We start from the raw sequence: 27,866 nt of genomic DNA, 5'->3' as shown, positions 1-27,866 counted from the left end.
TACAGAAGAATTTATTGAAAGCACAAGTACAGACTGGGCACCAACTGCTTCTACAATCTCAACAGGAAATAATGGAGCTACAGAAAGGTACAAAGGTTGTTATAAAATAGTTTTAATTTCATTTCTTTTTGCATTACAAACATTCTTTGAAAGAGGCAATGGAATTCTGATGGTGTGTACGCTTCCCCTCCCCACCCACCTTCCACAATACTGAACCTGGAATTGCTGTTATCAAAATATACAATACATCTGGTCACCATAAAAAACTGGGTTTTGCTGCCCCTCATGTCTTACAACAGGTATAAAAAAATTATAAATATGTACACCCTTAGTTACTCACATTCTTTACATGCAAACACAGGATCCGAAGGGAGCGCCCGCCGTGCCGGGGGCCTGGTTACCCCAATCCATCTGTGATTTGCACAGGACACCCACAGTGTCCTGGCCGGGGCCCGGCCCCGGGAGCCTCCCCAGAGCTGGGGAGGGTGATGGGGAGCACTGACCAGTTACCCCAGTGCTGCTGTGCTGGGCGGGCTGGGTCCCCTGTGGGAGGAGCGGGTGTTTCACTGGGGAGGGGACGAGCCCAGAGCCATCGAGACCCCCGGCTGTGCCCTCCTGCAGGACGCTGGCAGGGCCCGGGGGAGCTTTGCAGGGGCAGAGCCCTGGCTCCAGCACAGCTCACCCAGATTTAGAGGTACCCAAAAGCAGCTGGGGTGATGCTGTCACTGGGGGTCTTGCCCTCCCCTCAGGGGTACCCAGCACGCCACAGCCCCAGCCGGACCCTCACTCGGACCTCACACATAATTCGTATCCTTGAGAGTCCAGGGAGGAACTACGGAAAGTTAAGACTTCTCCAAACACTCAGTGCTAGGCAAGTCAAGAGCTCCCATACCAAGCAAGGAAATCAGAACTTGCAACACTAAGACAATTAAAAAACAAACTTTGGTCCACAATTTGCAGAAAAACCCTGAAAAAAAGTACAAGATTCTTGTTATTTTGCATCCGAACAGGTTGCAGGTTAGAGGGAAATGTAAGGCAACATCGGATCACACGGAATAGAAGGCAGAATGGCCCGGGAAAGAGTTGTAAGCCAGAAAAAAACAAAACAACAAAAACAAAGGTTGTATCATTGGGAAAAACCGATCTGCTGCATTCTACTTTTAATAAATTCCCTTCCTAGAACAACATCTGGGCTTATAGGTTCAAAAGATAAAAAAATCTTTAGCCTGGGTCCTATTCCTTCCATTCCCGAGCTGTTCGTGCTCATTCTCTCACACCCTTGTCTCTGCTCATCCTCAGCCACGACCTCAGCCTGGAAACTACTCCTGCCCTACAGCTTCAATTACAAAACAAAGAAAATAAAGTACAGTATACACGGGTAATACCACAAAGGAGTAAATTTAGATTACGTTTATACCATCTTATCATTCTATAAAAGGTACTTAAACTATTTCTTTTGCATATAAAGAGATTAGAATATTTGGTCAACTGGAAATATTGCTAGGCACAGAGGACAGCAACGGCATCAAAGTATAATACAAGGATTCAAACAAAAGCTCAAATGCTGAAGACATGCTCTAAGAACGATGGCGGAGCTACAGCAGCCTCGTTAATCTCCAATTAGGGGCACAAAGGTACCTCTTGCAGGCACCTTTCTAATTGTGGGGTATCCAAGGATTCTCCAAATCCTAGCCAAGCATTTAGGTATATACACAGACAATTTCGACAAACTCTGATTCATCTTCACAAGTGTCCCACAGCGGCTCTTTTGTCCCTCACCGATGCTCTGTGAGGGCAGAGCCTGCGGGCTCGCTCCTGACACTGGAATGTGATTTGGCCTTGGGAATGCTCCCCCACCCACACTTTTGCTCAGCCACAAAGGCTCTCAGGTAACTCCCACCTGAGTTTGCAGGTGGCAATGACCCACGAGCAGACTGGGAAGTGGCACAGGGCAGACGTGGAGATGGAGACACGTGCAGGGCAGCGGGGAATGACTGCCCCGAGTCACAGCCCAAAATTTCCTTTATCCACTTTGCCAGTTCCCCCAGCTGATCGTCAGCCAGAACCACTCCCCCCCCTCAGCTCTGCCCATCCCCTCCCTGCAGCTCAGATGTTTTCCCCAAAGAAGTAGAAGGTTTAAGGCACAGGACAGCAGGTGCACAGGTAAGGTGGGATCAATGCAACCGAGTGTTGTGCTGGGCGGGTTGGGAGCTCCTGGTCACCACAATCCTGACTCCAAGGCGCTACAGTGAATTCACACAGTGGTTTTAGGTCTTTCAAGGCATGGATGGGTAAGGAAATTAAAAAAAGGCATCAATGTGAAACCTGATAAACTTGTTGGGATCTGCTTTTTGGGGGAAGAGGAGCAGGAGGGGAGGGGAATTTCCCAGAGCAGGTTCCATAGTGTAAACTTGAACTTGTGATTTTTATTGGAACAGTCAAGATTGTTACCCATCACCGCAAGGTTAGCAAGAGGAATTAAAATTAATTTTCTTTTTTTTTTTTTAAAAACCGGTAAACTGATTTCTCTTTAAAAAAATAAAATCTCTGGTCTTTTAAGGTCACTTCAGCTGCATTTTTAAAGTGGCTTTTTTTTTTTTTTCTGGAATGATGGAAGTTGAAACCCTGGTGTTCAGCCTTTTAAGGTCAAGGCTGAACCCCAGAGGTTTTAAGTCAAGTCCATTTTTACTCAGGCCTTCCCAAGCTCTAAATGGTGGACTTGGAGAAGGACACGCGCAGGTGATGGTTCTCCCCCAGGTCATGATTGTGGAGGTCAATGAGGGACTGAATGGCTTCTTCCACAGAGCCCATCTGGATCAGAGCCATTTTACGGTCCTTCCTGACAAGACACAAGTTTCAGGCACGTTCAGTTCCATTGCAGGAGTTTCCCCAGCTTGATCCAAGTTCTCCCATCCAGCAGAGAATTAACCCCCTGGGTACCCGCACCACACTCACTCTTTAGAGGGGTGTCTCTGTGGCAAGCACACACAGTCCCTACTGCTCACTCAGTGCTCAACCCAAGGGTACTCAGGAATTCTTTATTCCAGAGTCAAACACTGTTAGTAAGGATTCTGCTCACCTTTGAGCCTTTTACTGGAACCAAGTACTTCCACCCTTCCCATATGAAAACCCCAGAGTAAGGAGAGGACATAACACAAAACACTTACTGGAAGAATTTGAATCCTTTGACCATCCCACCATTGCTTGAAAATAACATTTTAAGGTCTTCTTCAGTTACTGAAGGTCTGAAACAAACAGTTTTCCCAGTCAAATGGACATTGACAGAACAAATTTATCTCAAAAAACTAATTCTCATCAGAGACTTCTCTAAATTCCCTACCAGCAGCCTCTTGGTGTGGCAAGGCAATGGAACAGGGAGCTGGGTGAGCTCTCCTGGCAGCAGCACAGAGCTGCCTGTGCCCACCCTCACAACCGAGGCTGCAAACACCTCAATACTCAGCCAAACAGGAACTCTCCCTGCAGATACTTACGGAATATTGGACAGATGAAGAGTGGCAGAAGGGGGAAAGATGTTTTGGAAATTTTTGGAGCCTGGTTTCTTGAAACGATGTAGAGGAGAAGTCCCATAGTCCTTGGTCAGGCCGTGGTCCTCCTGGTTCTCACGGGGCAGCTGCACTGTCTGGTGCTTGGACAGCGTGATACGGATTGGCTTCCCGTGGAGCTTCTGCCCATTCAAGTGGCTCATGGCTGCAAGGGGGAGGACACACCTGACTGCAGGGTACTTCAGTTTTGTTCAGACATGAATCCAAGGCCAGAATTTCTCTGCCCTCGCAGACACCGCACCCTGCAGGGTCCCTCTGCCTCACTGCATTGCCTACTTCCCCCTCGCACCCACGAGCCACCCCTGTCCCAGAGCAGCCCCACAGCCACACCCCCCGAGGCATGGATACATTTGGGTCTTCTGTTGGAAGAGAAGAAAGTGCCAATATCAAAGCTTTAAGTACCCCTTTTGTCCCTAACTGCTCAGAGTCTGACCCTGCCAAGCTTACCAAGCTGGGCCTGATTCCCATCAGCCATCTGAACCAGGGCATTATCTTTCTTATTAAATAAAATCTTCACCCTCTGCACATCACCATAGACTCCTTCAAAGAGGGAGGAAACAAGAACAGTCTTAGGTAGGGAAACAAAAAGTCTCATTCAACTTAACATCAGCTAATCAATCCAACAGCAAAAACATCCATTCCCAACCAGAACTGATCTCATTCCAACCATGGCTACGTATTCTGCTCTAATTAAGGGAATTCTTATATAGCAGAATAATAATGGAACAATACATTAAAGAAAAGACATTGGGTTTCAGCAAAAAGCCAAAATCTTACTGCCAGAAGACTGGACAATTTCACATGCTCTCACCATTTAAAACTCTTATCAAAGACATGCAAAGCAATAACCCATGCAGAACTGAACCAAAACCAAAGGCAAACTAAATTAAACAGCAAACTAAGTAAACAATGTAAAACCGAAATTATGCATTCAAAAAATAAAAAAAAGCAAACTGCAAACTGTACATTTCTGAAGTATCAAAAAGTAATCTCAAATAAATGAAAAACAAGGTAATAAAAAGTGTGAATAATAACATACCGAAAAGAATAAAGAGGCATTGGGGTGTAACTCTCTTTAGAGAACAGCAGAGCAAGGCAGCGGAGGGACAGGGAAGAGGTAAGGAATCGAAGGGGAGAGCGAGGTTGCACAAATCGTCCACAACGAGGAAGGGCAGAGTCCCCGCAGGAAATGGCGAAATTGGTTGATGGATGATGAAGTTTTCAAGATGGTTAATATTGAAGGGCAGGTTGGTTTCCGAAGAGCAGGGTTTGTTTTATATTTTTTTTTTTTTTTTGGAAGGGGAATGTTTTTATTTTTTTGTTTCAAGCAACAACAGGAAGCAGAAGTACCGTGCAGTCAGTTGGCAAAGAAATTCCGGATCGGGGGAAGAAAAAAAATTCAGGGATGGGGAGAAAAGAAAAAAGTAGCAAAAAACACAGGTCAGTAAATACATAAGGAATATGTAGTGTTCCATCAGTCAGATTTATAGAATTCTACATACAATAACTTGCTTACAGAAACAGTTAATAGGTTTTACCTAGTGGAACACAATGATAAAGAAAAGGCATTTTTACTTCAGATATACAAAGGAGTAAGAGACAGTATCCCCCCAGAGTGACTTCCACAGGCTGCAATATCCAATTCAATTGCAATGGCATTCCCTAAAATTTGACTAAAAGTATTTCCCCTGTTTACAGTTAATGACTTCATGGACCAAGTCACAAACAGCTTCATTTGCTGCTTTGGGGTCAGGGACTGCAGGAAGCAATCCATACCACAATACTTGGCTGGAAAGAAACAAGGAATGTCCACCTTGGGTACCAGCCACTGCTTTAAACAAACAGATCATGCAGATGAGCAGCTATACTGCCACAAATCCCACTCCAAGGTCTGCTGGAAGCACTCAGATAAAGGAGCTGGTACCTTGTTTGCAGAGGACTGTTCCCTTCCCGCTCCGTGGCCTGACCTCACCGTACAGAAACCGAAAGTACTGGGTCACCACAAGCTGAGATGTGTGAACTGCTCCCACTCTTGTGGAAGAAAAAATGGAGCCATTTCAGCTCCCATGATTCCCACTCAGGAAAACCCCACGGCAGAGGAGTCACTCCAGGCAATACTGTCTCTTTACTAACTGGTTGTGGCACAGGTAAGTTTCTACAACACTGATTATACAGGCAGTGGAAAAAGTTTCATGTCTGTTAGTTCACAGCTTCAGTCCAAGTCCCAAAGTCTCTCTAGCCCAAAGACAAGCTGGATGGAGAGTGAAGAGCTCCTCAAAAAAACCACAGGGCATGAAATAACTGCTTGCTCCTGCCTAAACAGAGCTGTGAGAAATCTGAGAGGTGCAGCACAGTCCCTTGTCCTGCCACTGCCATCCAGGCACCCAAGAGCATCCCCAGAGCAGTGTCACACTGAACAGGAATAATGATGCCAGCAATTATCAGGACTTATGGTGGAACAAGCCACAGATGAGAGTCCCTGGAATGGCAGAGCAGTTTCCAGGCAGCATGAGCAGCAAATCCCAAAGCTGTTCCACAGCCCCTGCTATTATTTCATGCCCTGGAGAGAACAGCAATGACAGGTAAGAGCAGTCTGAAACATGATCCAATTGGTTCACCTCATTAAGAGTTAAATGTTTTGATCATTCATCACATCCAGGCTTCCCCTTTGATCCAAAGAGGTTTTGTGGTGACTCTGCCATCACTGGTAAGGTTTACAGCTTTGCAAAGTGCTATTAACGTGTGTGCACAGTCCCACCAGTTACAGCTCCTCAGCAGAGCCCCATCACTCTGCTGAACACCAGAGGTTCTACACTTTCAATCCAACCAGATCCAGGGGCTGACTGAAGGAAAATCCAAGCCCCCCGTATCCAATTCCCTTACGGTGCTGTCTTTCATTAAACAAGGTTTTTGTTCAAATATTACTTGCTTTATTTTTAGAGAAACCCCAATATTTCAACTCACTCAGTTAAGTAGAATTGAAAATGTAAACTGTGAGCTGTTAAAGGGTTTAGCTAAGGAAAAACTTCCAGGAATCCTGGAAGGGGGAAATGTGCAAGCACATGGCAGAGGAAATACTGCACAGGTACAAGGTCAAGCTAGCAGGGATCCAGACACTACACAGAAAGAGCAAAGGTCAGCATGAAGCCTCTCTGTAGTTCTGAATTAATGTATTAAAAACTACAGCATGCCAAGGAAAAGGAATGGACATGGCTATTCTGTGACCCAAATGACACTATTCCATGGGAATGGTGGGGAGACTCCACACAGAAGAGGGAGGAAGGGACAGGCATTGTAGTCTCTGGGGGACAAGAGCAGGCAGGCAGCATCCTTGGCTTAGAACCAAGGAAGAGCAATTTCAATCTGAGATGGACTTTCCCATTTCCCTTCAGCAACTAGAGTACTGCTCTGCCCTGCACCTGGGGCTGTCAGAGCATGGCAGCGGCTGCTCTAGCGGTGCCGCTTCCTTTGGATACAGCGGGATTTCACTTTCAATGAATTTCAGCCCAATCTGTGTTCAGAAAGTGAAAGCAGAGGTAACAGGAAGGAGAAAAAAAAAGAGTAAAGTTAGGACTGCACTAACCTCTGGGATCAGATTGCTAACCAGCAGCACGGAGTGCCCTGTCCCAGACAGGCCGGGAATGGCAATCCGCCCTGCTGCAGCCGCCGCAGCTGCTGCTGGAATAGCCAAAGGAGCTAGTGCTCCAGGAACACTTGGAACTGTCAGGCCTGGAAATTAAAGAATATTAACCAGTAAAGAATTAACAGCATGTACTCTAGTGTATTCGCTGCACCAGAAGGGAGAACAGCACGCCCTCTGAACCATGCAAGTCATCATTCCCAACAATGCCCATGTCATCCTAAGGGCAACAGGAGCCTCTGCTTCTGGTGCTGCAGGAAATGTTCTGGTTTCTAACAGGATTTGCTCTTGCAGTGCCTGGTGCTGAGCAGGTGCCTCAGCAATCTCGTGCGTGTTTCACAAGCAGCGGACAAGCACAAAGCCTCAGCTCTGCTGTGCAGGGCAGGTGTCACACATGGGGCATGGGGAGGGTCCGTCCAACCAGGGCATGCACAATGTGCTCTCACCACGCATGCAACCACCAGGTACCCTGTGCCACCATCACCCAGCTCTCCTGAGTGGGAACCACTGCAGCTGGATTTACAGGCATTCCTAGGCAGCTCCCAGTACCAGCTGGCACCTCCTACACCGGCCCTCCAAGGCCAAGAGGAGCTTTAGAGCTCAAGGAATAACTGCTAGTGGTCAATTCCATGGAGTACTCCTCCCAAAGCAGCCCTGCCTATTTCCTCAGCAGGGCTGGATGTTACCAAAACAACAACCCCTCAACAGCCCACTCTGTGCTTGTTTGTCATAAGCAAGGAAATTCCATCGTGTTCCCAGAAAGTCAACATGGCTTGGAACGCTGAGGACCCCAGCAAGGCTTGTTTAGGCTGGCACTCCAGTGAGCGTGTTCAGCACCTCCAGTTTTCAGACTCTTGGCTACTTCTGGAAGCAGCAATGATCTGTTACCTACAGCATGAGCTGTGAACTTCGAAGTGCAACTGTCCTAGCACATGTAATCAGTGTCATGATTAAATACCAGCTTTCTCAAAATATTGAAGAAAAAAATGGACAGATTCCTTGCTTCTGACTACATTTACAGCTGTCAAATACAGTTCCCAACCTTTGTAATCACATGAGGAAATTCAAAGCACAAGAACTTCTATCTCCTCACCATCTCCCCAATTATTTCAAAGCCTGCCTTTACTGTTTCTCCCATCCTGCTTCACGTGTTTTCCTCCCATCACCAGGACATTGCCCAGAGGTGCTGCAGCTGCACACGGCATTCCTAGCTGAGGTGATGTACTGAATCACCAGGCCCTTCCATGTCCAAGTGCCAGCATTTAGAATTTACATGGTTAACCTCAACAAAAACATCACTATTTTGCTTTAAAACATGAAGATGCTTCAGCAACAGAAAACCTATATAAAATGACAACTTACGAAATACAGTACCTGTAGCCTGAGGAATGGCAAAAGTAGGAGGAAAGCCAGCTCCTGCATATGGAGGAGAGATTATTCCTGGGGCACCTGGGAAAGACATACACATTATACAGAGATGCCTTAACAGCAGGAAAACTCTAAACTTCCCAGAACTACAGAACATTCGGAGTTGAAAGAGACCCACAAGGATCATCTAGTCCAACTCCTGGCCCTACACGTGACAGACCAAACAATCCCACCACGTGCCTTGGAGCGCTGTCCAAACGCTTCTACAACTCTGTCAGGCTTGGTGTTGTGACCACTGCCCTGGGGAGCCTGTTCAGTGCTCAGCCACCCTCTGGGTGAAGAACCTTTTCCTAATATCTAACCTAAACCTCCCTAAACTTAGCCAGAATGGCTTCTGGCCTTCAACAGAACCATTTAGTTGAAAGCTAAACCCTAAAATCCAGCCAGCAATTCAAAAATGCCTCTCACATAACAATGAACTTCCAGAGATTACCAAAACAATTCCTGGGCAAACACCAGGTGGCACCAGAGGCAGCGACTGCTGGCACTGCCACGGGATTTGGCACTAATCTGATCCTCAGTGATCATCCCCAAATGTTCCTCCTTACACTCTATTCCAAAATTTTGACCAAATACACCAGGATGACATCCTCCTTCCCTTCTCCTGACACACTGTCCTGAACAAGTGTGCTTGAGATTGCCCAAAAAATCACCAACGAGGGTACAAACAAAAGATGATTTAATATTAAACTACAAAGCACAACTGATTCATTGGCAAGATTCACTCCCTTTACAAAAGGCAACTAAAGCACAACAAGGGAAAGCAAGCAACAAGAAACTAAACAAAATCCAGGCAACCAAAACAGAAATGAACTGAAAACTACCTAGGGGTGTGTGTGTGTAAAGAAAGTGTAAACAAAGATGAAAAGGAATGTGGCCTAAAGCTTAACAACACCTAAACTTAACACTTAACTTACACCTAAATTTATAGCTTAACCTTAACAATCTTAACAGAGCAGTAACACTTAACAGCATTTAGCCTAAATGGTAACTATAACTTAACCTAACTTCCAGATTTGCTATAGCATATGCACAAAGGGTATGCACATAGGGTATGAAACAGCCAGTGCAAGCTAAGGCACCTGTGGAAAAATTTCCCTCTGAAAGAGCTGAGGCCAGGCAGTATTTTTGAGGACGAGGCCTAACAAGCATTTCTCAGAGCACACTGCAGTCTGAAAAGTAGCAGGGGGTGGAGGATGCACCACCACCCACCCACCCACACCAGCTGGATTTGTCCTGTTCCCACCTCCTGAACTCTCACCGAAAGCAGCTGCCATGGTCTGGTCCAGAGTGGGCTGGCTGTCCCCAGAGGGCAGGTCTGGGCGGGTGTAGTCTCTGCTCTTGTCGTTATTGTACTTTACATTGAGACTCGTGAGCTTGGAGAAGTCGATGCGCAGCGTGCAGCAGGCGTTGTAAATGTTCTGTCCATCCAGAGACTGCAAGGAAACAAACCAGTCCTCACCCAAATGCATTCACACCAAGCTCACAGCAATTGCTCTCTGCAGAGTGAAGGTGTTAGCCACCCCATGGCTCCACCTGAGAACAGGTATCTCATGTGGAGACAGCTGTGCTTCATTCAGCCCCTCTGGCAGCCTCCAAGTCGCATATGGGAGCAATTCCCTCCCACTCATGCCCTGTTCTTGGGGTAACAGTGGTGTCAAGCCCACCCTGAGCTTGGATTAAACAAGGCAAACCCAATGGAGAGTAATCCAGGTATGCAGCACTCACCAGTTTGGCATGCTGAGCACTCATGGGGTCAGCATATTGCAACAGGGCCTGAAACTGGTGGTTCTTCGTGAATGTGATGATTTTCAAGACTGTACCAAATTTGGAAAAGATCTGTAAAGATATTTGCATATCCTGTTATCACATTTCCAGTAAGATAATTTCATATTGATCTCTTATTACAAGCAGAAACAAAAGTCATCCCTTCAGCCCGTCAGCTTTTCAACTGCAGCACTGAAGGTTTTAAACCACACTGTAGGCATTGCTTGGCTGGCATCATGGCATCAGCCTAGAACACATCAGAGTGACTGAACTGCACCCTAAGCAGAGTTTGTTTATTCTGGTTTATTAAACAGGAATATTCACAAACACCTTCACGAACTCAACCTCTTCCAGGAATTTCAGGAATTCTTAAATGCAGTCAAGCTTGCATTTTAAACATTAAGATAACGTTAAGCAATCACAGCAGACAGAGGGAACTTTCCAAACTGGCCACTGCCTAAATAGCTCCTGGACACAATTTGTTTCCCAGGCCCTGGCAAAAGGATGAGGAGCAGGTACTGTTGCTAAAACCTAAAGATAACCTGAAGAACTGTAATCAATCCAATAAAGTGGACCAGGACTCCAATCTCTGGAAATTAAAATCAGGCAAGAGTGGGAGACCAAAACTAGCAGCATCTCCTGTAGGTGTTTGGTCTCCGGAGAAGTCTGTTCAGAAATTGCATTGTACAAACGCAAACCACAAAATTTGCAACTACAGCAATACACCAGTTGCTGCTGCCCCTTTCTCCAGGACAATCTTCAAGCAGTTGTGGTGACATGTTTTACCTGGTGCAGAACATCTAGAGTGACAGGGTAGAAGAGATTCTCCACAATGATCCTGAGGACAGGGCTCTGGCCAGCCATTGCCATCCCTGCATCGACGGCCGCAGCCGTGGCGGCCAGCGCCAGGGTCCCGGCCTGCACCTGGGTCACGGCTTGCAGAGCTGCTTGGGCACGCTGCAGGACCAAAAAAGCTGTTAGACCCACACTTCTGCTTCCAAAAAACACACTGTCAGCTCTCCTTGAGCTCCCGCTCTGCAAACAGCCTGCTGGACTCAGCAGTGAGTGGAACAGCCACATGCGGCTCCCAGGGCTGGGGCACTTTTGAGATAGGGCCAATAAAGACCACCCCAGCCAGTAAGGGCAGAGCAAAAATACAAACTAAATCAACCATGCAGTACCTATGCTATGGCAAAATCTTGCTCAGCATAAACCGATGCAGCAAAATTATCCCATTGTTTAGAAAAAGGGAAAAATGGGGGTCTTCTGGAGTGAAACACTATTTCCAGAATCCTACACAAGCTGACAAGACTGAAAGATTGATGCATATTTGCCACATGGATCCACGAGTGACAAGTGCCTGAGGGTTCTGCTGAGCCCCCTCACATACAGAACACTCGTGCTCCAGCTCCAACAGCAGCATTCCATCTGCACAGCACCGGATGCTCTGATCCTGATTGGAGTCAGCTCAAGAAGTGAGAGGAGACAAAGCGGATGGTACTGGCAGCCACATCTGACAAAGAGGCACAACACTTGAACTTCTTTCCAGTGTTTCTGTCCTAAAAGGTTGCCAGGAGGGGCGGAGCTGAAACTAGGAACTTTTTCCCATCTGCAGAGCCTGTGGTGCAGAGACCCTTGAGGGCTCAGAGCCTTGAGACCTGCTGGGTTCAGGCACTGCCACCCCAAAGCTGCACCTACCAGCACCAGGCCGTGCTCTACCACAGGCGAGTTCTGCCCCATCAGGGCTGCACTTCACAGAAATCTTTCAAACATTAGAAACAAACACCCTAAAGCACCAGATGTTACTCAAGCCCGTGGATCTCAAGCCAGCAGCAGAGATCTGGCTGTGTGTCCGCCCTCCCTGGGATTACAATGCAGAGAACAAACTGACTGCTTGGTTTGGAGAGTTGTCTGTCTTCAGCTCCTTGTGGTTGGAGAACTGGATGTAGATGGGCTGACTCCGGAGCACCGGAGTGACTGTGGTGTAGTAGTTCACCATGGTGTTGGCTGTCTCCTCTGTGTTCATCTCTATGAAAGCCTGGGAAGTGAAACCCAACACGGACACATCACACCAGGACAGCACCAGGTCACCCCGAATCTCTGGCGCAGCCGTAACAGCTTTTCAACAACTGCATTTACACATGTTTTTGTACATAGAACTGTTTAAAAATCAACTGTAGGTAAAACAAATGAGAATCTTCCCTCTCCAGACTGACTTAATGCAATGCTTCAGTCTCACCCTAAGATCTCCACGCTATGTGTACTTAGACATAAGTGTCTGCAAGAACACAAAAATACAGCAACAATCCAGACTCTTCACTTCTCTCCAGGGTAAGAAGCCCCCTCACTGCTCCACACCCTTAGGGGCTTCTCTCTCTCAAAAGAGAAACATAAGGGATTGTAGCAAGTCACTGCAGTAAGCACTTGCATATAATCACACCACGCAATTTATCAGAGGCACCTTTCCATAATTAAGATTAAAGACATTATTTTAAGCAATGATTAAAGTTGGCTTGCTTTTTTTTACTCCTTAATTTGCAAGACAATTTTAGTTACCAAATTAGTGCACACCTCCTGCATTACTCAAGAGTACTTCAGCCTTACCCAGCTCATTTACTACATCTGGAAAGGTGTCCTCAATATGCCACGTTACACGGTGGTAACTCGGCTGTCAAGCAAGCCTGAGTGAAAAAGGCCAACTCATGGCACTGCTGTCCAAATAATCCCTGGCCTGCAATTTCCAAACCAGGCCTAACGCTAATTATAAGTGACAACCTGTAATTATGGACTGAGCTCCTTCTGCAGCCTGAAAATGGTATTTTCTACAGCCCATGGGATAATCACAGAAAAGTAAAATAAGAGTATGCAGAAGTTATTGACTCGTAACACACAGCAGTTGTTTAAACAACTTGGAGCTGGTTTCCTGATGACAAACTCATCGAGTCTTTGACACAATCCATGCTTTCAATTATGGAGACAATACCTGGTTTTTTCCTTTCAACATCAGAAGATTGGTGACCTTGCCAAAGGGTAAGCCCAAAGAAATGACCTCTGCCTCCGTGACGTCACTGGGGAGCTTGCGGACGTGGATTACTCGGGATGGGATCCCGGCACTTCTGTTATCACCTTTGAACTTCTTGCTGTCGTTTCCATTAGCTGTAAGAGGCAAGAGTTACTGCTGATGAGAAGGGTCTGGAAGAAGAATCACACATTTCCCACTGCTGACACACAGACTCTGCTCCCAGCCAGTCACTGCACTATTACAGAGAAATTCCATAGTCTAAGTTAACTTGAGTCTGAAGACACGTGGTTTTATTCTTTTTTTCCCCCAAATTACATGATGGGAGGGACATAGCCAAATGCCAGTGCAATGGAATCAATTCTCCAGTGGCCATTTCCTAGTTTGTGTAAAGCACACACCTACCCATCCACATTTTTAGTGGGGGGTCTGAGCCACTAACCCCAGATTGATGCTTTATTCCTTTCCACCTGGCCTAGTGTTGTTGAAGTTTATTATTATTATTCAGCACCATCCCACAGAAGGCCTAGTAAGTACTAAAAATGAAGAGACCTTTAAATTATGACTAAGAAGGAAAATCCAGACCTCCTCACAGCACTTATAAATTGCTGTGCTTGTTTCCATGCAATATTACCTGCAGAAGGAGAGTTGCTGCTCATGATAAAGGGTCCGTTAGTAGTAACACAAGGAGAGAAAAGCTCCTCAGCTGCCCGCTGGAAGAGAACAGAAGACAGGTAAACAGACAGCATTTTACTCAATTCTGTCCAGGCACTCCTAAAGCAGAACAATTGAGAGAAAGCTGGAGAGGAGCTGAACACAAGTGTAAGTGAAAACATACTGACAGTGGGCAGTGAAGCTCACCTCCATGAATTAAATATCAGTCAGATCCAGTTTGGTAATGGAGCAGCACTGTTCAGTATCTCTTTTCAGCTCAGCATTAGAGATCTCAGGGCTGGAGTGTTGCTGAGTTGTGTGAAGCCACTACACGCAGTGCTGTGCACCAACAGACACCTTCTCCTGTCATACCTGGCAAAACAGGTTTCTGACTACTCCCATCCCACAGGATTTTCACTCTGAAGCTGCCAAAACTGTTTGGGAATGACTTGGCAGTTATGAACCAAAGCTGTGCATTTTGTGTCCCGTTCCTGGAAGTGTTCACACCCAGGCTGGACAGGGCTTGGAGCACCCTGATCTGGTAGAAGGTATTTTCTGATACAGCATTCCCTGTAAAGTCATCTAAATCACCTCAACTGACCAGGACTAGTCTAGCTCAAGTAGTATGTACAAAAAACACTACTAAGACAAAAGTAAACGTGCCTGTGAATGACTTCTTAGCACAATCTATACTTGCATACACAATGCACCTTACAATCAGCACAGCTTAATTTCAAGTAAATTACATGGAAGACTTCAAGTCCCATTGTAAACTGTGAGCAGACACAATACTACAGATCTAACACACAAGAGCACTTTCTCATCATTTACACCACTCTTCCACAAAAGTGCTGCACTAAAAAAGCTTTCATCAACAGAAAAAAGCACAGAGCTCATCCCTGCCTCAGCAGCTCCCACCCACCTCGATGGAAACGTACCCCACTCCACACCATGGCACCAGAAACCCTTATCTTCCACACGCCCTGTATCTGGTGGCACCTGCAGAAACGGGAGCCATGTAACAACAAAAGCTCTGTGCACTCCCCCAGCAGACAGGCTGGGAAAGTAGGTCACTGAGAGCCTCAGAACACCCAGCTACAGACACACCGTTTGGCTTTTTTTCTTTCCCCCTCAAATCTCGAATTTCTCGTTTGACTACTCACTGCCAGTTCTTCAAAGAGGCTTCAAGGACTTTGATGTCCCGAAGATGAGAATTAGGCCAGGTTCCAAACCGCGGTTCATGAGCTGCTGCTGGTCACCTGCAAGCACTGACCAGCTCCCACCAAGGCTCTGGCCTCGGCTTCCTCCTCCTCACATGGCGCAGTCATTAAGAATGGGCCTTTTAACAGCTGTTCTAATTAGCACTTCGATTCCTGAGTACACCAAGAGGCAAGCTGGGCTGGGAGGCTATTAGACTGTGATCCCATCCTTTGATGACTCAAATTAAGGCATAATTCCAAGGGTACAAAAAAAATCCTCTGGTTTGCTGTCAGAACACTCTTGTGCCTGCACTGCTGCTGCCACTCCAGGTATGGCTTTCTGTGCCACAGCCTGGGATACACCTGACAGCTACTGACAAGAACCACCCATCAAAGCACAGCCCTATCCACACAGTCGGGTGTTTCTGGCTTCATGAAAGCCTTCGCATCAGGCCTTAATGGGACTTCAGTGTTTAAAAACATCATCTTAAGTATTAACTTCCAGTACAAATTGATGTGTCTGTGCAAACATAGTGGGCAGCTCCTGAAACCCATCATGGAAATGCTGGGAGAACAAGCCACATATTTGGCTCTCATGGAGGCAACACTAGGAAACTATAAACTGGAAAAACAAGCATTTATACCATTATGGAAAGAATTTAGCTTTCCTAATGGCTTGTTTAAAATAAACATTTTCTTGCATATTTGAGAATTTCCTCACAGGCAGGGATGACAAGGATGTCACTGCAGCCAGGCTCCATGAATCTATGTCTCTTTAAAGAGAGCAATTTCCAATCCACTCCCCTCTTATCTTGGAGACAGCCTGTACTGCCCACTGCGATCAGACCAGAGCCGGGAGGCAGAGGGGGGATGATTGTTCAACATCAAAAGCAGCAGCAGTCAATTTGTAAGCTTCCCAGCTGGAAGTACATGCAAACGAGGAGGGAATACTGCCATGGTTGGAAAACAGCAGTTATTCCAAGGTCTTTTCTCTGCACAAGGAAGTTTATGGACAGTAGTCACACCGAAGTTATTCCCCACATCTCCCTGTGCAGGATTGGCTGCTGAAGTGTGAGGGGAGCAGAGCCCTAAGGAGCCTCAGTGGTCACCCCGTGCTGCCATCCCCATGCTGCACAGGCCAGTCCCCAGCACAAGGAGGCTGCATGAACCATGACTTTTCATCGGCGGGTTGGAGCTGATATCAGATAACCACAGGAAATAGTTGCTTTTTTGGAACGACCAAACTCAAGGCAAACTGAAACCCAGTTCTCTATGACCATGCCCACAGTAATGAGCAACTCAGCAGCCTCCATCAGCTCTCTGCCCTTACACTGCAGGGATCACCAGTCTCTTTCCAGACTCTTTTCTATCTTTTCTTTCTGTACATGTTAGAAACACTAATGAGTTTCTTTAAAACCATGGTATAAATTCAAATGTTTCATACCAAGTACCCAATTCAGCAGAGGCAGAGGAACCAAAGCAAGACTGGTTGGTTGAACAGGTTTAGAAGAGTTTCTCACCAACAACGCCCCCATTGGGTATTTTGAATTATTCTGGTAAAGACAGTAGAAAAGTTACTGATTCTGAAGTTTTATATAATTTAATCTGGGTTTAAAACAGAACAAACCCAGCCAAGGGCTGTGGGGGTGTTTGGTGATCACCCACATCCACTCACAGCACTGCTTCTCTCCTTGTTACATTCTCTGAGTCTTTTGGGGAGGCCCAGCTGCTCTTCAAGACATGATTCTCCAACTCCCAGTTCCCATCCCTGCTCACAGAGGCATTAATTACACTGACATTTCTGCTCAGCCATTCTTTCACAGCTGGTATTTTTATGACGAGATTAACAGAAGCCACAGTGCACTCACAGCACATCAAATTCCTCGTTTGAACTAACAAATCTCCTCTTCCTGTTGACTGAAAACAACCACCACTTCTGGAGTCACACAGCCAGATCCTACCTAGAGCAGGGTAGGGCTGTTTCCACCATCCAAATCCCCAGTCAGCAGCACACTGGCACCAGGGAAACCCCGCTGGGATGGGTTTCCATGCCAGCAGCCTCCTCTGGCCTGATGCTCCTGACTACAGAAGGCCCCTTGCCCAAGCTGCACTAATTTAATCACACACCATGCTCCAGGCAGCCCTGCTGCCAACAACTCCCTCGTTCCCTTTTCAGACTCAGGGAGAGGCAGGTACAGCTTAACATTTCATATCTCCCCCAGCTGTATTTTTGACCATGCCCCAAACTCTAAGCCTTGCCTTGTTTTAAAGTTTTAACAAGTAAATTCTAAGAGTTTTTAGTCTGTCCAGGCTTTCACAGCTTAAAAAGCAACAGCTCATTTACATACACTACACACTGCCTCACTGCCAGTAGGATTTTACCTGGCTTACAATACTTTGGAATGAGGCCAGAGATTGTCTCAGCTTCTAGCAGCACACCTAGAAATGCTACAGAAATTCCCAGCTGCCCTATATAATCCTTTATCTACTTAAGATACAGCACTTATTTTAAATGGATTACAGTAAGTCAACTGCATCCTGCCTGTGCAAAAGGCTAGAAACAAACACAAACTGAATCACCATAAAAATATTCATTTCAAGTCAAACACATTATATTAATCAACTTTCAGGCAGAAAGCAAAATTAAAGCAATGGCAAAAAGACAGAGCACATGGGAAGGAAGGGGACAATGACCAAAAAGGCCAGAAGCCACAGGCTGGTCAAGCTCAAGATCTACAAAAAGCTTTTTGTCTCCATGGCTCACTGAGGAAACCCTACATAGCAGCAGGATTGCCTCTGGATGCGGAGCACCTTACACTGCTCTGACAGACTAGGGATAGCAGTACCTTTAGAGGGAAAAGGTGGATTTTGGAGGCAAGCAGGCCATCAGCTAACAGGCACTTACAGAAAGCAAAGCAAGGAACAGCAGCACTTGGAAACCCCCCTCTGAAAAGAAATCAAAGGAAACCTGTGCTGCAAGAAGTCAGAGCACGTGGGCACTGTTGTTCTTCACTTTCCTACGTTTTGAAAAATATTGTAGAGCCAATAAAAGACCACTGTAATATTTTCCAAAAAATGACACAGACCACTGAGCTCACAAAAACCCTCTGCTCTGATCAAAGAGGCAAGAAAATGCCTCTGAGCACAGAAGGAACAAGCGGCTCTCATCAGGGGCTGTCCGAGGTCAGTCCCAGAGGGACGCAGGAATGCTCTGATCCTTCAGTTCACAGCTCAAATCTCTGTGAAGAAACTATTAAGAGAAATCCAGTCTGATGACATCATCACACTCATGTTACATTCCAACATTTTTTGCTGAGAGATTCGAGATTCAAGAATGGAACTAAATTTAAACTACTAGGAAGGATGCCAGCTTTCCTTGCCTTCCACCAAAGACTCACGTCCAGCACAGTTCACTTATGTTTCCCCTCTACTCCCCTCTCCTGCCTCCAGCACTCTTTAGTCAGTTAAAGTAGTGTGAAAAACATTCCAATTTGGGTCACAAACAAACCATGAGTCAACTTTTTTTGTGAAACACTTCTGAAGAACACGCACACCTGCATCCCCAACAGTCTCCAGGAAGCTGGGAAGTTAAGGCCAACAAAAAGCAACTCGAAGATTCCACAGCCCGGCACAATGTGACACTGCTCCCATCTCTGTGTCACTCACACACTGGACACACAATTTATCATCTGATCAGAACCAAAGGAGTTTGGATCAATTAAATTCACCAAATTGCTCATGGCTGATGTACCAATTCAAACACAAGAACACATATACCATTAATCAAATTAAGTCCAACCCAGCAGTCAGCATATTCCATGGACACAGTGGATCTGTGGCAGAGGCATCAGCCTATCTGGCAGGCACAGGGGATGCTTATTTTCAACCCATGCTCTGCTCAGCCAACATCAGTCACCTGCCACTTGAGGCTTTTAAAACTGTTACAACCTCCCTCTTGCCCGGACAAGACTGAGGCTGATATCCCTACAAAGCAGCCAATGGCAAGCTCCCCACTGGGATCCCCCAATGGCACACTGGACACACACACCCTCCTGGCCCCTTTGAAGCTGGGTGAGATGGTCAGAGCATGGCAGTTTCCTCCCACTGTACTGCTGGAAGTGCCAGTACCGTTTCTAGAGGCTACAGACAGGCCCCGGAGTTCCTAAAAGCCACCAGACCCTCTAGTGCTGCACCTGCTCACCCTGTGTGCTTTGGCAACGAGCTGTGTTAGAGCTCGAGCACACACCAGCCTCACAGCAAAGCCGGATCCTCAACCCACTCATCCATCAGCCCCTCCTAACTTTTCTTTCTCAGCTTTGCTGCTATGGAGACACCTCGAGAAACAAACCTGCCCTTTGAGCAAATAAAAGGTGTGGCCAGTTTAAATAGCCCAAAATTCCTAAACTCCAAGTGCTGCAGCAATGCAGTCATGCTGGCTCTGTAGGGCAGCACACACCCAGGCTTTATGATCCACCGCTCCCAAGCTGAAACTTAACTACTCGTCAACCTTGAGTTTTCAAGTCATTGCCATGGAGCAGAGGGGCCTTGGCAAAGCTCAACAGAAATCCTATCAGGGAGAAATAACCCTGGATGAGTCACTCCAGGAACACAGAACCCACGGAAGGACATTTCTGCCCCATCCGTCAGGGGGTCAGTGGAACATACATGTTCAGCAGGAACTCTCTAAGCAGCACAGTTGCACCTGAACTGCGGCTGTGCAGAGGCAGCACCATGAATGGGATGGCTCAAACACCGGCCCAGCTGAGCACAGCGTTCGGTGTGCTCTCATAGGAAGCTTGAAAGAGTTGTACCAGAGCCATGGGGAACGTGAAATTAAGTAATGCTTCCTCTTCTTGCTGGTGTGAGAAGAAAACAAATGCGGCACCAAGACACCTTCGTTTTCAAGTCTGACAATACCTGAAGCAGATGTCAGAGACCAGACTCCATCCCTACAACTTACAGGTTTTAAAAGGTGCAGTTGAGTAAGTTCACGTGTATTAAATATTTTCGTTTTTTTCTAAATCATCACAGATTGAGGTCAAAGTAGGCCTGAGGTTTAGATCCAGTATTTCCTAAAACCATTTTATTAACAGATATATGACCTGAAGACCCAGGTGGCATAAAGCAGCATGCAGCACTCCCAGGCGAGATGGAGCTGTTTGGCACACTCAGGTGACCCGATGCCGCCCAACAGCCACTGCCATCCGTGTCCCCTGCCACCGACATGTGGTTCCCATGTGTGCTCATGCCTGACAGGGAGGCCACAAGAGCCAGCTTGTTGCAGCCTCTAACTAAAGCCATAGGAGGGGACTGGAATTTCCTCACAACATTCTTGGCCCACTGCCTGAAGCCATAATTACTGTTCCCATGGCAAAGATCCTGGCTTCACCACAAATCACTTCTATGCAGTCAGCCTGTATCACACTCCAGCAAAGCCTGTTTTAAAAATTAACTTCTCAAACGCCACAGAACTGCACTTTTGGTTTCTGGAAGGGCAATCTTTTGAGCAGAGCTTCACTTAGCCAAGAAACTATGGGATTATTCAGCACCTAAACTATTCTCAGACTTTTCCAATCACCAAAACGCAATTTCACTTAAAGAACAGCGACGTGTCACAGTTCATCCTCTCTCTAGTCCTGCTCAGACTTCAGAGTGTGAAGAACAGTGATATCCAGGGAAATTAAACAAAGGGCAAGAAGACACAACAGAGAGAGACCTTGATCAGACTACTTGCAAGAGGCAACTGCAGGGTGAAACAGCACCTCAGAGCTCAAATACAGTGCCTCCATCTTAGGGCCAGACTTTCTTGCTTTTCAGACAGCAGTGAAATTATGGGAAGGAGTAAGTCTTAGATCATGTGTTTCTAATCTGCAGGACATTCCAGAAGGCTGTGCATCAGGAAGCCCCACACCAGAATGGCAATGAGCTTCCTAAACAAATTCACACACTTTAAACTGAGGAGCTTGGAATGGCTACTACAATTACACCTGATTAAAAACAAGACCATTTAGGCAGTACAGTGCTCAGAGGAGTAAGCCACTAGGACAACCTGGGGGCTTCTTAAGTTAAAGAAACTAAATTTAATTAAGACCTCGAAAAAATTAATAGGTGGGTGTAAATACTCTTAACATGTAAATTAAGGATGTGAGAATAAAAAAAAAAATATGCCAGCAGCCTGCCTTTTAAAGCAATAATGCGGAGCAAACTGAAAAAAAAGGACTTTATGAAAGTCCTCAATTTCCAAGTTAAGCACGGCACTCACAGCACAAAGATGCCGAGAGGCCACTGGGAGTTTGCTGTGACACGTTGCTCAGCAGTGGTTTGAGTCACAGGCACTTTTCCTACTTGTCTGAGCCAGCTTTGGGACATTCCAGTCACAATATCTGATCATGGACAAGGTTACTGGGGGCTCAGTAGCATGTCTCTGAGCATGGCTGACAGATTTTGGGGACTGTCATCTTCCAACAACCTAACAAATCCCTACCTTCTGTGAACCATTGCTATCTTCTGTGCACATAGACATCAGGAATGAGTGCATTTACACCTCAGATTAAAAACAGTTTTCCAGCTGCGATCTCTGTGTGTGATTAGATAGCTTAGCCAGGAAGCTCTCCTGAGCACGGGTGACAGAATGGACACCCCAGTCCGTGCTGGATCCCAGAAGCTGTCTGACATGGCTGACACAGGCAGAGGATGGGAGCACAGAAGTTTCACTTTGCTCTCAGATGCACACAGACTCCAATTTACCTACAGAAACCCACGACATGTTACACCCAAGCACTAACGAAGGGACTTCTATAACAAGAACTACATCTGCATACTCAATGACTTACTTAAACCCAATCAGATAATGTGGCTACAGCAAAAATCAGTTGAAAACTTACCTTTACCAAGACGATTCAGCTTTCGTGCTTGCTTCTGCCACTCTTCAAATTTTGATTCAACTTTCTTTAAACCTGCCTCGTCTGACTTTACAAGAAACCTCATGTTCCATGCACAATTCAGTCTCACCACTCCCTCCCTGTTTGACTGGCACAGCCGCGGGTACGATGCTGTCCCACGTCAGGGGTGAAGGCACTCAGATGGGATTGCTCCCAGTCCTCATCTGAGCCATCTGACCGGAACTAGGGACTGGAATCCCTCCAGATGGGAGTGATGAGGCAGGCAATCCCACACCCCAAAACTCCAAGATTCACTGAGGACTACAACTACAGTTTCAGAAGCTTCCTGGTCAAGTTTAGTTATGTAAAACCACTTTTAAAAGTTACAAATTACACATTGTTAAAAACCAGGGGACCTTAACCGACATTAATCAGTTTACCAGCAGACCTTGTATCAAACTGCTCTGGGGATGCCTTAGTCCACCTTTCATAATGGCTATGAACTATTAACCAACCTTATTTGTCCAGGCTCAAGCCTCTCCTCCTCGCATCCGAAGGCAAACTGAGCTCCTTGCAGCAGGCAGCATATCCACCCGAACCAGACACTATCATTAATTCAAATTTGAGATTCCCGTAGGGGAAGAAGTAGAACTGACCTTTTCCCCCCAGCTGCTAGAGCCCCTTCAGACCCCAACACACTACCAGGCTGTCTGTGCTTAACACAGTTCATTCTGTATTTCCAACACAAAAACTTTGCTGGCCAGCAGCACTTTCTGTGTGATGCTCCTACCCCATTCTGTAGGGCTGCCGGTGCTTTCAGCGCACCAGCTCCGCTCCACATCAGTCCCATCCCACAGCATCGCTTCCCTGGCCCTTCCAAGCAGCCACTCGTGGCTCTCAGTCACTGGCAGCCCTCGGTCACTGGCTCCCCATGTGCCGCTCGGCCGCATTGCCGATGGCCAACACATACACACAGGGCCGAGTTCACTGCAGTCCTGACCCCAGAGCTACAACATTCACCAAATCAAACCCGAACCCTTCAGCCCACTCTGTCCTGCCCATTCCGGTTCGGCATTTCACGGGACCAGTGCTGATCCTGTGAATGCGACGCCTGTTGCCACCCGCGGCTGATAAGGAGCCTCCTGTCAGCACTTTGAGTTTAGGGCTAAGGCTGCACTTTGCAAACCTGAGACTAGAAGGGCAAAGGTCATATTTACTGTACTCACAGGAGATAAAAATCAACTGCTAAACCCTCCCTTTTTGTGGCAGAAGGATTTTTGACATATAACTGAGCAGGAATTCACACAAACAAAGGAAATGGAGTTCTCCAAAGGAAAAGGACCAGTTTCTTCATGGAGAAGTATTGTCTAGCACACAAGTAACAAGCATCGCTTGACATTTTAGCAGGGGAGAGGGCTGTTTCTAAGTGCAATCAAGTTGATAATCAATGCCCAAATGCCAACAGCTAAATGCTAAGCCATATTATAACTTTTAAATGCACATGAAACTGAATTACCTTCTGGTTAAAACCAATTTACATGGTACCAGAAATAACCCTTTACAGCTGAAGATCTACATTTGGTGAGGCTAAAACTAGGTCAGATGCTGAGCAGTGTAAAAAGAGAGAAAAAGTGAGAAGTGCCTACCTTTGTACCAACTGTTATATCTTGGACAATGCTGTAGAAAAAAGAAAGAAAAGGATTAAAAAAGTTAGATAGGTTTGCCACAAAAATCCAGCATAGTTTACAGTAGTAAGAAAAAAGCAAGTCAAAGTGCACAGTTGTCTTTGCAGGTGAGCCAAGGACAGTTTATACAAAGAAAAAATATTAGATGGTGATGGTGGAGACCCAAGACCCAGCAGTGCCAGAAAACTGCAGCTCTCCCACTTCCTACGGCAGCACCTGCTCCTCCTGCGAGGGCACGGGGTGGGAGTGAACCCCCCCAAGCCCAGCGATGTGACCTCGACTCTGACCACATCAAGACGAAAAGCATCATGAGTCAGCTCCGTCACCAACATCCCCCTCTGAGGTTCCTGTCCCCGACACACAGAGAGCCCCTGCCAGGCTCTAGCGTGGCTGAAGAGACCAACACCAGAGCTCCAGTGGTCCCAGGGGCAGAGCCCAGCTGTGTCCCAGCAGAGCAGGAGCCCTCAGGCCACACCAGCACTGCCAGAGCAGGGCCAGACCAGCAGCATGCCCAGAGGTCCAGGCAATCCCAAGCTGGGGTAAACCCTCCATAGAATTCCTCTATCAACTCCACAAAAAAAGTTATTAAACTCTACCTTAGACACTTAAGCCTCCTGAAATGAAGATTTTCTGATTAACTAAGATGAAAAATAACACCAGCTGTACCTCAAGCAACCCACACCAGCTCCTGTCAGCACTGAACTCTCTACACCACAACACACCCCTCCTTTGCAGCAATGTCTTCCACCAATGCAGTCAGAATGGCTTGCATATGGCCTGGCATGTTGGACCCAGGTGATCTTCCAGAGCCTTAGAGCACCTCCACGTTACTGTTTTGTGGGAGCACTTCAGACAGCCTAAGATTTCAGTTATACCCTTGCACTGGTGATTGCATTTTTTTTGTACTTAATTCCAACCCCCTGTAAAGCAGCAACACAAAACAGAGAGCAGAAATGACCCCTTTGGACTGCCATGGACAAAGCCCTGCCTGGTTCAACTCCTCTCAAAGAGCTGCCTGTAATTCCAGAGCACAGGATGCAGCAATGGCCGCCTGACTGACCTGCAGCAGCTCCACAGAGCAGGGGGACACACAGTAGGCAGGGCAGTCCTTCTTGAACCAGCAATATGAAACCTGAAGTTCTCAACTCTACACAGTGATTTAATGTGAAAAAAACTTGCATTTACTAGTTCTTGCTTGCCCCCCCTCCTGCAACAATTCCTAACTTGCATCAAAGTCCTGCCTGATCTCATTAGGCCGCTCGAATGTCCCCAGCTCCACAAATGAACCACAGCCCCAGGACGAGCCAGCTCAGCTCCTCACACTTCCTCTTCCCCCCAACCTGCCATGTCATCATAACCCAGCGCTCTGCAGCTGGAGCCACAGCCCGGTCCAACGGCTGCTGCGGGAAGCCACGCGATAGTTCCGTATTTTCCAGGGGAAGTCCTCGGAGAAGGCCGTATCCGACACCGCTCCGTGAGCCCGGCGCTGGTCACCCACCAGGCAGATGGGTTGGCTGCACTCGAGGGTCAGCTCTAATGAACTAATGAAACCCATCTGCATGGAGCAGTTCAAGAAACCAGCATCCCTAAACACAGCACACATTCCTCAGCTAACACACAAACACTAATCCAGGCATTTCCAGAACCTTAAAAAAACTACTGCCAACAAAGCACAATAAGAACAGGGAATGCCCCACATTTCCCAAACTCTCAAACTTACCCCAGAGCAGTTTCTCCCACTTCCTGTTCCTCCTGTGGGCCTCTCACACAGGAAATGTTTTACATAAAGTGCCTTACCAGGGGATGGCATTTAGAAGTATCCAACAGGAAGAGACATTTTATTTGCCAAGAACTATTGATTCCTGGAATATTGTTGTAGCCCACTTGATAATGCATACCACAGGAAACAAGCTCCAACGGTATTTCAGAATTTTTATTCAAGAAACATGCAATGTATTTCCAGTTCATACACCCCCTCAGTAAATTATCCCAAGCTTCCTTCTCCTGTCCTGCACATCAGCTCTCAGGAGGGGATTAAAACTTCTCCCAGTTCCAAAAGAATAGGCAAAAAAGCCCTTCATAAAAATTATTTCTTCCCATGGAATAATGGGATAATTCCTACGCAATAAGAGGAAAAATTAAGCACCACCAGTAAAACCTCCAGGTCATTTTCCAAAGTAACACTGCCCATATGGATTCCTCACATGTTTTAACAAAGCAACTTATTCAAAGGGGATCATTTGGGCACAGCTCAGGATCATTTTCAGGAGAAGGAGATGGGAGCAGCCTTGAGCTAGGGGCCACTCGCTGCCAACTCGGCAAAAACCTAAAACCATTTTCCGAAGCAGCTTTTGAAGTTCCAGCAGGACACAGGAGACACTTTCACGGGGCAAACGGATCCTGCACCAGGATCTCCAAGAGACGAGGGGGAACCGAGACTCGCATGTTACACTACAGCGTCTACATTCAAATAGCAACTAGTTTAACATGCACAGAACATCCGCCTTCCCTGGAACTACAGCTGATAACAAACCGATTTTTGCCACTAGAATGTGTGATCTCATGTGCTGAGAATTTGTTGAGTTTTTTTTTTTATAATATCATTCAACAGTATGAGCAACTGGTTAAAAGCAGCAGAGCGATCCTAGACTGCCAAAATTGTAAGATACAGGATTTTTATGGATTTTAAGATGAAAACAACACTGAGACGCCACCTTTTCAGCGTGTAAAAAAGCCCAGACATGTGACTACGCCCAGACCAGTGTTCTGAGGCAGAAAGCGAGAAGGGACTAATTTGGGCTTCCCGTACTTACGGCTCTGGGAAAACAAACTGCTTACTCGGAGGCCTTTAGAAATATTTTAACTACTGCGCGCTAGAAGAAACAAAAAACCACATCACTGAAAAAAAACACGCCATTCAGGAGAAGAGAAACACGGAGAGCTCGTTTTCGAGAGAGATCCCCTGATAAAACACCCGCTTTAGAGCGAACTCTGCCGCAGAGAGGCCCCGCCGGGCGGTGGTTAAAGAGGAATCGACGCTGCCCACGATAAAAGTTGCGCTCTGGAAACTCCCCGAGTCCCGACGTGCGGAGGGAAGTTTTCTCTCCCGGAGTTGCACGGGACAACGGGAGCGGGGCCGGGGCCGTACCTGCGGCGCTCAGGTGAGGCGGCGATGGAGCCCTGCCCGCCCTCCTCCCGCCTACGAAACTTGGGCGAGCGAAAACCGGTCACAAAAGGAACCCAGCGAGAGCCCCCCCACCCCCGCCCGCGGAAGAGCCAGACAATGGGAGGGAGCGCGGCCGTGAATCACCGCCCGCTGCCCCGCCAGGTGCGCCCGCCCCGCCCGCTCCGCCCCCGCGGGGCCGCGCCCGGGCCCCCCGCCTGCCCCCGCGGCGCTCCCGGCCCACCGCCCCCCCTCCTGACCCCGACGAGACCCCGTGAGCCCCCCCCGGCCGGCAGCTCCGGAGCTCCCCTCGGCCGGGACTCTCGGAGCCCCTCCGGGTGGGACCCCCGAGCTCTCCCCGGCCGGGACCCGGGGTGCGGCGGGAGCGCACGCGGGGACGGCCCGCACGAGGCGGCGCGCCGGGGCCGCCTCCGCTTCCTCCGCCGCCCGCGGGGAGAGGTCCAGGGACAGGGGGGGCTCCCACACGAGACTCCCCCGCCTGCCCCGGCCGCACCCGTGGGCCCCCCACAGGTACCGCCCCAGCCCCCGGCGCGGGTCGTCGACCCGGGCGCCCCCGCACCACGGGAGGGGCTCAGCAGCGCCGCTCGTGGCCCCGGCGCGGCGCCGGGCGGGACTCACCCGTCCATTGCACACGGAGACGACCCGTCGGGAGCGGAGTGGAGGCGCCGCAATAGCGGGACGAACGAGACCGCTCCGTGTTATAGACTCACAAAATGGCGGCGCCGCCCGGCCCGCCTCGCCCGCGCCGGCGCCCCATTGGCCGGCGGAGCTGTCACCCTGACGGGAGGGCGGGACCGCCCGCCTCCCGGGGTTGGTGCCCTGGCTCCTCACGAGAAGCCGATTGGC

At 47.7% G+C, this 27,866-nt stretch overlaps 1 protein-coding gene across 2 annotated transcripts; it reads right to left on the bottom strand.

Annotated features, from left to right (window-relative positions):
• Positions 1-95: 95 nt before the first annotated feature.
• On the bottom strand, positions 96-27,804 carry PTBP1 (polypyrimidine tract binding protein 1). 2 transcript variants are annotated; one of them, XM_032092695.1, is made up of 15 exons: positions 27,639-27,804; positions 23,798-23,828; positions 14,052-14,130; positions 13,382-13,554; positions 12,290-12,436; positions 11,185-11,355; positions 10,360-10,470; positions 9,893-10,067; positions 8,578-8,652; positions 7,147-7,292; positions 4,603-4,636; positions 4,011-4,103; positions 3,492-3,708; positions 3,168-3,245; positions 96-2,839 (listed from the first exon to the last, which is right to left on the bottom strand). In XM_032092695.1, exons 1-15 carry the CDS (start codon positions 27,644-27,646, stop codon positions 2,707-2,709), a joined length of 1,671 nt encoding a protein of 556 aa, XP_031948586.1. In that variant the 5' UTR covers positions 27,647-27,804; the 3' UTR covers positions 96-2,706. The 2 variants fall into 2 exon arrangements, with proteins under 2 accessions (XP_031948586.1, XP_031948587.1); XM_032092696.1 differs by lacking the exon at positions 23,798-23,828 and having other exon boundaries at positions 27,639-27,762.
• Positions 27,805-27,866: the final 62 nt, after the last annotated feature.

This window comes from Corvus moneduloides, chromosome 28 (genome assembly GCF_009650955.1).
Source record: "Corvus moneduloides isolate bCorMon1 chromosome 28, bCorMon1.pri, whole genome shotgun sequence".
NCBI classification, from domain to species: domain Eukaryota; kingdom Metazoa; phylum Chordata; class Aves; order Passeriformes; family Corvidae; genus Corvus; species Corvus moneduloides.
The sequence above is the reverse complement of the archived record's forward strand: the minus strand, read 5'-3'. Positions and strand labels throughout refer to the sequence as shown.

Excerpts from the sequence above, each read along its gene's own strand:
- PTBP1 (XM_032092695.1), bottom strand. Across the intron at positions 10,471-11,184 it reads CTCTAGATGTTCTGCACCAG|ATCTTTTCCAAATTTGGTAC; the intron begins GTAAAACATGTC and ends ATATCTTTACAG. Across the intron at positions 4,104-4,602 it reads ATGCCTCTTTATTCTTTTCG|GAGTCTATGGTGATGTGCAG; the intron begins GTATGTTATTAT and ends CCCTCTTTGAAG.